This window comes from Ciona robusta, chromosome 9, assembly GCF_009617815.1.
Source record: "Ciona robusta chromosome 9, ASM961781v2".
Classification (NCBI taxonomy): Eukaryota; Metazoa; Chordata; class Ascidiacea; order Phlebobranchia; family Cionidae; genus Ciona; species Ciona robusta.
The window spans coordinates 3,657,163-3,669,275 of NC_143243.1; the positions used below are offsets into that span (position 1 = coordinate 3,657,163).

The window sequence follows — 12,113 nt, forward strand, 5'->3', positions numbered from 1 at the left end:
AAAGGTGACGTCCTACAAAAACATAAGCACTATAGAAATGCTATATCCATTTTCATTTTAAGACTTGAATTTTTAGGTTTAGTGGTAATTTCTCTTTGTATTTAATCAGCTTCATTCCAAAAATAGTATTACGGTATTTTGGGACATTACATTGTCAGTATGTACACGAATAGCAACAAGCGCAGTGAATTTCTGAAACTTTATTTACTAATATTTTACAATACTAACTAAAGCAAAGGCAGTAACACCACAAGAAACACTACAGTAGCAAATATACAATATAAACCATCACAATGTCATGCACAACACCAATAAATTAAGATTCAAAGAATCTATTGAACAGCATTAAATGAATTTTTAGAACGAAAGATTGTGCAAAAGCAAATATACAAAAAAAAACTCTCAATTACTTGAAGACAACATACAAAGAGGTAAATGCAAGGTATTCTAGTCAGGCAGTAACTATAAAACAGGTAAGTACATTGGATGGGCAATACTATTGCTATGTGTAATCACTGGTGTGGGCAGTATTGAACTGGAGGTAAAGATTGTCATTATTTGATCAAATTGTGCTTTGTTTTGAGCAACAGTGTTGTGAGATTATTGCAATAAAACATCAGGAACATGAATTGGAAAAAAATATTCGGAACTTGGTTAATTTGTTCAAAGTTTTGAATATGTACAAGTCAGTTACATAGGCAGGTATGGACCACTGACTATAAGTTCAAGCGAATCTCGGCCTTCCTCTTTAAATGCACGAGCAATTGATTGAATGACTTGGTCATGTTTGAGTGGTCTCAGTGGTGTACCATTCACTTCATGAATCACATGACCAATTTTGATTCGACCACATAGGTGCGAGCAACTTCCACGCTGTTAAAGAGAAAAATATATTAGTTAGTATTTTTGTAAGGGTTTTTCATTAGTATAACGTGTTGTACAGAAAAAAGTTTTTTACGCACGCTACAATAACATGTAAATTATTGCGTTTAAACAACAATCTTTTATTTGTTTTTTTTTTACTTTTCTATTTCTGAGCTACCAAACTCAGACAAAGGAAAAACATTGACTACAACTGTTAATAAAAATTCCAAACAAACAAAAACCTAACCTAAAACTCTTAAGTTTTCAAGAATAACAAACCAATTACCAATAACTCCTTCATGGCATAAAATCAACTTGGTAAATAGAAACAATTACCTGGATCTTTACAACTTTAGGCAAAGGTTGTTTAGTGCCAGCACCACCGGCAATTGTCAATCCAAGTGCACCAACTGTTTGGAAAATCACAACTTTCTGTGTTTCAACATTTGGTAGAAAGTACGGATATTTTGATTCATCTTCCGAAGAACTGTCATCACTTAAATTTAATTTCTTTCCCTGAAAAGAATAGTTAATTAGAAGCAGCTTTAGCATTTATAAGCACCAGTGTTATGGCACAGTGGTTAATGGCTAACGCATCTGCCTCTAGAACAAAGAGTATTGCCTGAGTTGTCAGCCATTCACAAAAAAAATAATCATCTACAAAGTTAAATAAGTGGTACAATGCAAACGGCACGGGGTGAAATCGAATTCTCGATTCATAACAACTGTCCCAACTGCACCATGTGGGGATAAATAAGTTATATCCAGCTATTTTGGACGACTGCCAGTTTTTGACACCTTAGGTTTCAACTGGTAATTCTCATTTACACTATAACACATTTGCTGCTTCTGTTGGAAAGTATTTTAGCTTACATTAGGCTGTTTAAAATAATATTATTGATACCTGTTTTACTCGATAAATATTTTAGATACAGTTTAGTAAAAAACAAGATAATATTCAACACAACTTACATTGAATGCAGAATTCGAATAATCTGTTTGTTTATTTACTGTCCTGGGTAAACTGTAATATATTAAACTGGTGTTTACTTTTATTTTAATAATAACCCAGATACTCTGTTTATATACGGCAAGTTTTGTTTATCCTTGGTGTACAATGCTACAACATGGCATGTCATGCGCCTTGGCACAGTTGATTGGCAGGTCTGCCTCCAAATTAAAGGTAATCGGTTCAAGGCTTTTTGCTGCTACCATTGTGCGCATAGGAGTCCATGGGCAGGACAATTAACCTCTAACCCAGTGGTCACTAATGAGTTGTCTAAATTGTAAGCCACAAAAAAAGTTACTATCGTGGCAACTTGTAAGCCGACACGAGGTATATAAAACAAAACACCCGTGTTATGACAACTGTCTTTTTTCAGCCACGCGAGGGTAAAGCAAGTTACATTTATATATAGTACAAAATACCAATGTTTACTGTATGGTATACCTTTGCAAAATAAATATAGTGAATTTATTTTTAGGAAGTAAAAACATCTTAGATTCCAGTTTAAATTAAAGGATTGATGGTTGATACATTATTGTACTGAGACTTGATATGTCACCTACCTTTGACTGTGAACTTCAGCAGTGACTGCGTACTTTCGAGCACACGGCGATGGTTTTCTGTTAAATGATGAAAATGATGTTGGACGAAGATGTATCTCGGCTGGGGAGTCAGTGATTCTGGGTGGATGGGAGGACCTTTCGCTCATCGTGCTCGATGCGGAGGAGCTAAAGGATAAAGGAGGAGGGGGAAAATCGGAGTCGCTCGTGGTTGAATCGTGGCAGGAGATGGAGTTTTGATTTTGTTTATTGTTCTTAAATTGAACCGGAGGTTCGAAAAACTGTGGACACGGCAGGGAGGGGTGGATGGGGTTGCTCCCGGCTTTGATCCTCCCTGAGTGAGAAGATCGATGTTTCTCCAGAGCCAAACTGAACGGACTGATTGAACGATCCGATGTTTTGATTGTTACTTTGGAGGTTTCTTTTTTTTCCGATGGAGGGTTTGGTTCTTTGTATTCAAACGAGGATGTTGTGTTAAAGATCTTCCTTTCTCGGAAAGATCTTCGTGGTTTGTTGGGAGGAGCTTTTGGAGGAACGGGAGGAATCTTCACTTTCGGTTCCTTGTTTTGATCCGGAAGACGCACAGGAGAAATCATCTCAGCAGATTCAGTGTTTGATTCACTCGATTGAAATGAAGAATTTGGGGTTGATTGTAACTTAGGCGGTTGTAACACTTTGTTGCTTGTTTCGTTTGTGCTGATTGACTCAGTGGAATTCGTGGTGTCTTCCTGATGCCTGCTCCTCAAAGCTTCCACCTCTCGTCTCAACACAAGGACATCAAATCGATCCAAATCTCGATGACTGATGTAATCCCTTATAACTGACATCAGTGAGAACTGAAGAGAAGTTACAAATTTAAGGTTATTATTAAAATTTTGGCAAAGAAATAATCAACAAATTTTTAACTAGAAAGTTACTTAGGTATGATAGAGCTGTAATTAAAAAATATTTTTGTTAAAAAGGGGAACAAAATTTCAATCAATAAAATCATGATCATATGAACATGAGACCAAATCACGAGTAAATGAACTCAATATGTACAGAATGTACAGCAAACCCCATGAGAATAATCATAAAATTTACCTTCTCATGATCTGCAAGTAGTTGGGATAACGCCAACACAAGTGCGTCGGGTGACACGTGGCTTGACAAATATTCCTTGACATAATATTTCAACGACTTCTGTTCTTCCTCCGACAGCGTTTCCCACACTGGATTGCAACTTAATGAGTTGTTGAGAGATGAAAGTTTCATTGGTAGTTTACTATCGCAACCCGTTGACCGTTTTAACATATTAGGAAGAATCATTTGTTGATGGGGGCTCGTTATTTTGCGTTGGAAAGCTCCCTGAAAATAGGAAAAAAATCCCTGACAATAAGTTTTGGGCGAATTGTTGCAAATACAGACTGTATGTGTATTATATTTTATAAATACTTGCATTTTCTGATGTACATTAACAATTAATATAACTTGCTTTATCCTTGGCCAGAAAAAGACAGTTGTTTTAACACGAGTGTTCTGTTTAATACACCTCATGCGGGCTTATGAGTTACCATGAATGTAACTTGATGGGTGATTTGTTTTTGTAGTTTTTAGGTTTTTATGTATGGCTTACAATTTCTAAATATGATTTTTTTTAAGTTTTAGATTCAAGTTCATGTTAAAAATACAGTATTTGTTGTCATGATGTAATAATTTTAAACTTGTCTTACCCTGACTCCATTTGGTTGTAGTTTCCCCACCACCTTACCACCCCCGATGCTGCTGTGAAGTGAAACACGATCATCTATTGGTTGGTGATGTGATGTTTTGGCCGACTGTATATTGGTATATCAGTGTGTTAGAAAATGTTTTGTTACTATCATTTTATAAGTTCGGGTCAGATTATTGTGGTCAAATATACTAATGCTAAGATTAAGTACGTTTGCCTTATCCTTGAACACTAAGAAACAAAATTTGTACCGCTGAGTTGCGGTACAGGTTAAAAAGTGACAGGCACAAAGTTTACTTGTAAAACTATTGACAATTCTGCCGCACTGCAATATCTTCAACAACTCAACTAAAATATGGCAGCAGGGAACCAACAAAAATTGTCCAAGTTAGAAAAAAACTACAAACAAAAAGTACAAACATGGAAGTTAAACATGTCTACTAATTGTTATTACTACACTTTAATATCGCAAGTAAGACGATATCCTTTGCTGTTTTCTAGCTTTAACAACATCATTTTAATGATGTAAATAAATATTTACCTGAGGTATTCTCCCAACATATCTAACTGTCATAATCAACATTCTACTTGATCTGATCAACTTGACAGCATCAGCGTGACTTAGTCCGCCCAAACTAACATTGTTGACTTCCAATATCTCATCTCCTGCCTTTAATATCATTAAAATACTGTTATAAAACAAAAATAGTATAAATAAAACACATCGCGACAGTAGGTTTAGTATCAATACTAATGAACAATCAATTCAGGAAAAATAGGACAAAAACAAGTTTGCAAAACAAAGTTATATTACCACTATTGTGTTTTAATAAACATTATTTTAAAAGATTTTTTTAAACAAAAACATTTTTTAAATTAAATAAACATTAGGGGCAGCCATACTTTTTTATGCCCCATGAATGCTCCAGTTGGTAACAAAAATATTTTGTGTTGTTATGTCAAATCTTGATGACGTTCGAATACAATGAACATGTTTTTATATGTATACCAGATAAGTCCAAAAAAAATATTTGGCATTATGTCCTGTACGCTTGTAGCAAAAGGTAACAGGTATGGGTTATATAAAACAAACCTTTAACCCAGAATTCTCTGCTGCTGAACTTTCATCAACAGCTGTAACAAATATTCCCAACCCATATTCAGATCCACCCCTGATCATCAAACCCAGGTTTTGACCTTCTTTAACGTTTAAGTTGATCTGGAAAGTTCTTATTTAAGTTTTCTAAGGTTAATCAAAGTTTTCCTAGGTTTTTTACTTGAGGATTTTGCGAGGTGAATCCCAATCACTTCCACATGCGGTTATAATAATTTTACTCAACTCAAATATATAAATAGTATATAATAGTCATAGTTTTATTAGATTGAGATTGGGACAGAGAAAAAACTCGAAAAAAGAAGATTTGTTATAAGATACATGCAACATAACATGGCTACCTTTTTTTCCAATTTTTTAACCAGACACTCGCACTGTTGGTTTATATTTATGAGGTCGCAATTTGACAGTACAGTTTGTATATATGAGGCCTTGAATGCTAAAAGTAAACAATTACCCTTCGTTGTCCTGATGATAAAAGACGTAATCCACTTTTTGCAGTGTCAACATTAGCAGAGGTGTGGTCCTGGGTAAAAACTGGGGGTGAGGGGGGTCTGGTTCGAGGGTGGGGCTTGTTACGCATGATATGTTTCGCACCTTGGGGTTTAACATGTAGCACAAGTTTGTCACAATTTTTCAAAATCTGTGGATTAGAAAAAAGTTAAAATATGTAATGTGTAATTGTGATTAAACTGCGTTAAATGAAAATAAGGCCTATACTACTAAAACATCTGATGCATTTAAGTTATGTTTAAATCTCTGTTTAGGAATGACCAAAAGTTTACTTTTTTCAGCTCACTTAATTTTAAAATAGGTGGAACTTTAAACTTATTTGAAAGTAAGTTCAATATAAATAATACAAAATATTAGAGAGATACCATACATGATACAGTATGTGTGTTAAGAGTAAGACCACATACAGAAACAGTTTTAACAAAAAAGAACAATTCCTTGCCCACTGTCCTATTAGATCATGTGTACATTCATACTTGAAGCATAGGAATATAGCACTTGAAGGAAAGTGGGTTATATGACGCGGTATTTTAGAACGAAACTTAATACTACGTAGTTGATTCTATCAAACAAGTGTTTGAAAATCTAGAGTTCCAGGGTCACAACTCAATTATATTGAAAAGCACTTTACGCTGAAGTGTGCTTATGTGTGCTTGCTTCATTTAGGTTTAGAAATATTTGTAGCTGGTGAACCACACAGCGATGTACAAAATCAAACTCTTGTAAAATAAGAAATATTATGCTAATCTCATTAACCCAACCATAACAGTGATAACACAAGTTACTTAAAAATTGATGTAATTCTAATGTAATCAAGTTGTAGAGTAATATAATAATAATATCCCACGTTTGTGCCACAAACTTCAGTTTAAAAATATTTTTAATCCAAGTTAGTATCATAATAAATAATGATCATTATGACATCACTGAAGAACGAACCAGTCACTAAACAGAGACATTAATTATTGATTTATAACCACAGCTTAATATAGCAGCAGTTGAATGGTGGGAATAAATTGTGTGAATAAAACCCGCTGCTTCATAATATAGTGAAGTTTTAGAAATTTAAAAATAACATTCAACAAAAATAAAAATCAATGTGTTTAAAAATAAGTCAAACAACATTGGAGAGAAATAGTTTTATTATAAAGTATTTTATCATATCTAGAAGTTTTATGTTAAATTGTCAATGTTAATTAAGAATAGTGCTGTACTTAAATCAGTGTTGTTAGGTTATAATACTAAACCTCATGCCCCTTGTCAAATTCCATACAAAACAATACTAAATAAAGGTAAAAAATAATAAGCATTCTATATGGTTACCTGCACAGCAACATCGTGTGAAACAGCAGAATGTAGAGCTGTATCATTAGCTTGGACGATTAAATCTCCAGGTTTTAGGTTTGCTTCATTTGCAGCTGATCCTTCTTCAACATGAGAAACAAATATCCCTGATAACATTACATATATTATTTATTAAACATAATCTTTGTACATAGTTTGACTTTGTTATGTAACTTACTTATCAATGCATGGCGAGCAAAATGCGATGTTATAACACAGGTGTTCTGTTTTATACGCCTGTTGCTTGCCTTTTAATTACCACATATGTAACTTTGTAACTTTTTATTTTTTTTGGAATGTTTTATTTATGGCTGACAATTTGGACAACATATAGGGGACCACTGGGTGTGAATATTTTTAACTTCCTAACCACTTTGCCACGACACCAAATGAAACTGAATTCAATCCTTTTTCAGAAAACATTTTTTTAAACAAGAATATATATAATATATATTATATATATATGTAATATATATATACTATATATGTAATATAAATATATATATATATATATATATATACTTAATTTAAACAAACCTGTTCCTAGTTCAGAACCACCTCCAATTATAAATCCCAATCCACGTTTTTCAGATTTTAATCGATTTAATTTGATCAAAACGACATCACTTTGTCGGGAGGTTGATGAAACATCAAGATTGCTTGATTTCTTTTTCCTCATGCTGTAATTGTAATAAAATAATAAAATAAATCCTGATTTAAATTAATTTAGACTTTACACAAACCAAAATAGAGACACAAGATGCAATTTAATTTTAATTGTTTTTGTAACATGTTACATTTTTAAAAAGTATATATAATATATAAACATAATTATTATCACAAAATTTAATATGTTTAGGATGTTTCAGATGCAATATGAATAAAACTATATAGACTAGCAAGAAGATTTACCTTGATTTTTTAATAAAACTTCCAAATAATGAAGATCCATCTTTACCCGTCTCTGAAAGATGAGTCTCAGAGTAATGTCTTCGTCGATCTGAAGCTTTAAGACTGGATGTTGATGCTCTCCGTGAGAGAACAGCTTTTACTCTTCTTCTTACAGCAGAACCAAATGTACCAGAAGAAAAAAGTTTTGAACTTTTGCCGCTGTAAAAAATAATCAACTTTATAAAATAAAATATCAACTTCATTATGATTTTAATAAGTTTAATAGGCTGAGTTATGAAGAAAGAATGCACCTATAGAACAATTAACCTCAAACGAATGAATGTAATAACTTACTTTATCTCCTCATGACTGAAAACAACAGTGGTTATAACACGGGTGTTCGGTTTCATATATCCCGTACCATCTTACAAGTTACCATAATTATTTTACTTTGTGAGTAACTTTTCAGGAAATTTGATTTTTTATGTATGGCTGATATTTGAACAAACCATTAGCGACAACTGGTTAGAGCAAACCATAATATGTCACAACAAACAACTACTTTTATTATTAAACCATGTTTATTGTGCTAAAATGGTTAAATCTTATTATTTTAGGCTTACAGATGAATTATAAATGATGGTTGGCAAATTTCTTGCTTTACAAAATATTTGAAGAAAAAATTTAATAGATGACCATGTTCTATTTAACAATGTTTAATGAGGGTGCAGTGTGATGGAAAAAGATTGCTTCATATATATATATATATATATAGCTTTTGTTTTACTAAAGATTCTTTTTATATTGTATATCCTTTTAGTTTCATATAATCTAACCTTATCTCAGACATGCTTGCTGAACGCACAGGACGATTTTCTAAATTTGATTTCAAATCATTTGATTGTGAATTGCCACAAGTAGTTATCCTAAAAACCAAATATATGCGTTTGTTTGTTATACATAACAATTGAAACTAATTACAAAATTGCAACAAAACAAACCATTTTTTTGTTAACCCAAACATAACCCTATAAATACAATTTCTAAATATTTTTTAAAAATATATTTTTTTTTTAATATAGCTACAAATGTAAAAAAACAATATATATTATCTATTGAATTTAAAGAAGCAGCTCACCCAATACCAGAATCATCAGTCTGTTGCAAAGATACGCTACTCTCTCTACTTGAACCTGACCTTCTAACATACGTCCCTTCACACGTGAATTGATCAAATGCTGCACGATCAACCACTGGAATTATCTTAATAAACATCACAGGTAAGTCAAGAGTAAATAAGAGGAATGTTATGACTTATAGCCTTTAAGTCATAAGTTATAGGTGTATAATATAATCCGAGCAATCATATTTCAACAATTACAAAACAGTGCTTGTTCAACTTTGTTACCATAAAAGGCATTTATTCAAAACACAAAGAGTAACAAATATAATATATATATATCAAAAATAACATAAGCGTGTTTCACGTGTTTGGTATGAATGTATATATATATACTGTATAAATAAAAGAATTCGCTTTAAAAAAGGTAAACTTGGAACGGTTACTTATGTTTCAAATCTGGACAGTACAATAAGAACAGCATGATCATATACATCACAAATCAGTTCATACCAAAAACAGTACTGGTAGTTAACGTTAAATTTGACTTGCCTGTTTAAGCAATGGAATAATACTCCTCTTTTCTTCATTGTCCAGCACAGATTTCAAGGATTGAGTAAGATAATAGACATTTCGGTTTTTGTGATAACAACTTAAGATATGCGTCACTTCATTTCTTTCTTCTTTTGTTAAAACTTTACGCATCCGAACCTGAAATTTAAATACCACTCATGTTATGAGAGTCGTGATTTTACAGTTCAGTAATCATACTACCAAAGCGTGCAATTAACATCAATTAATAACTTTTTATGAAGATTACAGCCTGTGTTGGGGCTGGTGTAATAGTTTATTCGCATCCATCTTAACGGTAATAACTCCGTACACCAGGTTGACAACTTGGCTTGACAAATACACAACAACTTAGCTTGACAAATACAAGATGAGTGGCATTAGGCTTTAAACAAACGCAAATACAGCAGAGTATAAGAAAGTTTCCCCTCTTCCCCACACAGATACTTGGAGACAGGAGACTTATATAGTGTGAAACATGTATGCAAACACAAAAAAGAGATAATTCACAAAAAAGAATGGCAGATTGGCATATAGATATCATTTACTTATAATGATTGGAAAAAATTAAGTGCTAGTGAAGAATCCTCCCCTATGTTAGGCAACATGCAGGGCAGTAAAATTAAACCATTAGCACTCTTTTCCTAGTTACTTGTACAACTGCGTAAAAAGGTGTTTTTATATGTTTCATCCTATGTTTCTGTTAATTGTAATGTATTAGTTTAACAAAATTGGGCGTGCGCGTTTTGTTGCAATCTTGAGGGGCGAACTTTAAAAAGGTTAAGAACCCCAGCAATGCCTGCATTAGGTTATATTCGTTTGAACTATATCATTAAATACCTGTGCTACACAGTCAAGTCAACCGTTACACCTGCTAACTTACTAATCAAAATTCATTATTTCAAAAAAGTTTGACATACATATGTACGAAAATTTTGAAACGCTGTGTACTGTACTACATAAACTTACTTGAAAGTTATAAACATTTACGTTCATTTTCTTTTTACCCGAACCACTACTTGACGCGTTCGAACTCCAAGTCTCATTTCCGTTATTTGTCGCCATTACTAGCAAATTGGGAACATTTCGTATTCCATTAATGCAGACGTCTACAGATAAATTGTAACTAAGGCAGGGACGCTATCATCTCATTTCAAGCATTGACCAATTGCGCAATGAACCAGAACGATATTCTTATTGCGTCATTTAGCTGTGATTTTATTTTACATGTGGGAGCTTTTGATATTATATTTGAATGCTACGTGTAACGTTGAATTAATTGCATCAACTAATATTATTTGCAATTTTTATAAAAACACAATTGTATTGTATTTTTCATGGTTGTTTCAAAACTGAAAAGAGTGATTGCTATGTTTATATTAAAATTGAAGGCATTGCATCGATTAGGGAAAACACCTATAGTACCAAATTGAGTATAATTATATAAACGTATTAAAGTCTTGAAACTGCTTTGCATGAACAATTGAATACATATTGATATGCTACGAAGAAAACCTTCAAAAATTAAACTACAAGTTGAAGATCTTCAAGATTATCTGAATCATTGTGTAAGTTATATTTCGCATATATATTATTATTTAATATGGAAAAAAGTAATTAAATAACCGGCTTCATTATTGCAATGGCACATATAAGTGAATAATATCTTAGGGGTTACAAATAAAACTACAGGTTGCAAACGATTGCAGATGTTTCGATGAAATTAAAAGTTAATTGGTTAGCTTCGTAATCGTATGGTCATTTAACATCTTTTAGACCAGGCCGCATCCCGCATATAGCATTCCGGTCCAATTTACCGAAATATCTACAATCCTTTGAATTTTATTAGGGACCCGATTCCGAATTTAAATCAACATTTTCGTTAAAAGGTTTGACATAGATATGTTTATTTGTGGCCTTAACATCATGATATTTTTTTACAGAAAGAAACGAACAAAGGAAAACAGAGTCACAGCGAAACAATAACTAAAGATTTTGATGTAAATCAAACGTTCACGACTATACCGGCAAATCCAGGCGGTATTCGAAACACACGGTCTAGAGCAGAAGTTCATCGTAGAATTGGATATCAACCTCAACCTATAACTCCAGAAAGTACTTCACAGTACAATAATATTCATTAGAGGTATGGGTTATAATTTAGATGGGCAATGTAAGTTTCATTAGCTAGTATTTTTAATTTTATACATTTTTTTTTCAGTAAGCCTGTATGTTACAGAGAGTATGTATGTTTCACTGCTTGGTTAATAATTGGGCATAATGTGTTTATAAAGAAATGATCTTTTCTGAAGCAACAAAACCATGATGCAGACAAAACTTTGGTTTTAATAAATTCCACATTAACTGTTGTCTGTTATATACCATAACATGAGTTCTTCTAGAATACATGCATATATTTT

At 32.7% G+C, this 12,113-nt stretch overlaps 2 protein-coding genes across 3 annotated transcripts; one reads left to right on the forward strand and one right to left on the reverse strand.

Moving 5' to 3' along the window:
- Positions 1 to 185: 185 nt before the first annotated feature.
- Positions 186 to 10,877, reverse strand: LOC149730940 (whirlin-like). 2 transcript variants are annotated; one of them, XM_089885512.1, is made up of 16 exons: positions 10,663 to 10,877; positions 9,676 to 9,834; positions 9,142 to 9,266; positions 8,840 to 8,929; positions 8,025 to 8,222; positions 7,650 to 7,792; positions 7,092 to 7,219; positions 5,713 to 5,898; positions 5,235 to 5,360; positions 4,683 to 4,811; positions 4,143 to 4,247; positions 3,514 to 3,777; positions 2,434 to 3,266; positions 1,837 to 1,888; positions 1,201 to 1,380; positions 186 to 873 (listed from the first exon to the last, which is right to left on the reverse strand). In XM_089885512.1, the coding sequence occupies exons 1-16, from the start codon at positions 10,756 to 10,758 to the stop codon at positions 691 to 693; spliced, it is 2,997 nt and encodes a 998-aa protein (XP_089741638.1). In that variant the 5' UTR covers positions 10,759 to 10,877; the 3' UTR covers positions 186 to 690. The 2 variants fall into 2 exon arrangements, with proteins under 2 accessions (XP_089741638.1, XP_089741639.1); XM_089885513.1 differs by lacking the exon at positions 8,840 to 8,929.
- Positions 10,878 to 11,068: 191 nt separating this feature from the next.
- On the forward strand, positions 11,069 to 12,062 carry LOC149730941 (anaphase-promoting complex subunit CDC26-like). The gene is made up of 3 exons (XM_089885519.1): positions 11,069 to 11,261; positions 11,637 to 11,839; positions 11,915 to 12,062. Exons 1-2 carry the CDS (start codon positions 11,193 to 11,195, stop codon positions 11,835 to 11,837), a joined length of 270 nt encoding a protein of 89 aa, XP_089741645.1. The 5' UTR covers positions 11,069 to 11,192; the 3' UTR covers positions 11,838 to 11,839; positions 11,915 to 12,062.
- Positions 12,063 to 12,113: the final 51 nt, after the last annotated feature.

What these genes read in the sequence shown, in the direction of transcription:
- LOC149730941 (XM_089885519.1), top strand. Translation starts at nt 11,193, where the DNA reads ATGCTACGAAGAAAACCTTCAAAAATTAAACTACAAGTTGAAGATCTT. An exon ending in AAGATTATCTGAATCATTGT is followed by an intron (nt 11,262 to 11,636) that starts GTAAGTTATATT and finishes ATTTTTTTACAG; the next exon opens with AAAGAAACGAACAAAGGAAA.
- LOC149730940 (XM_089885512.1), bottom strand. Translation starts at nt 10,758, where the DNA reads ATGGCGACAAATAACGGAAATGAGACTTGGAGTTCGAACGCGTCAAGT. An exon ending in TTATTCCATTGCTTAAACAG is followed by an intron (nt 9,267 to 9,675) that starts GCAAGTCAAATT and finishes ATGTTTATTAAG; the next exon opens with ATAATTCCAGTGGTTGATCG. An exon ending in ATGTTGGGAGAATACCTCAG is followed by an intron (nt 4,248 to 4,682) that starts GTAAATATTTAT and finishes ACCAATATACAG; the next exon opens with TCGGCCAAAACATCACATCA.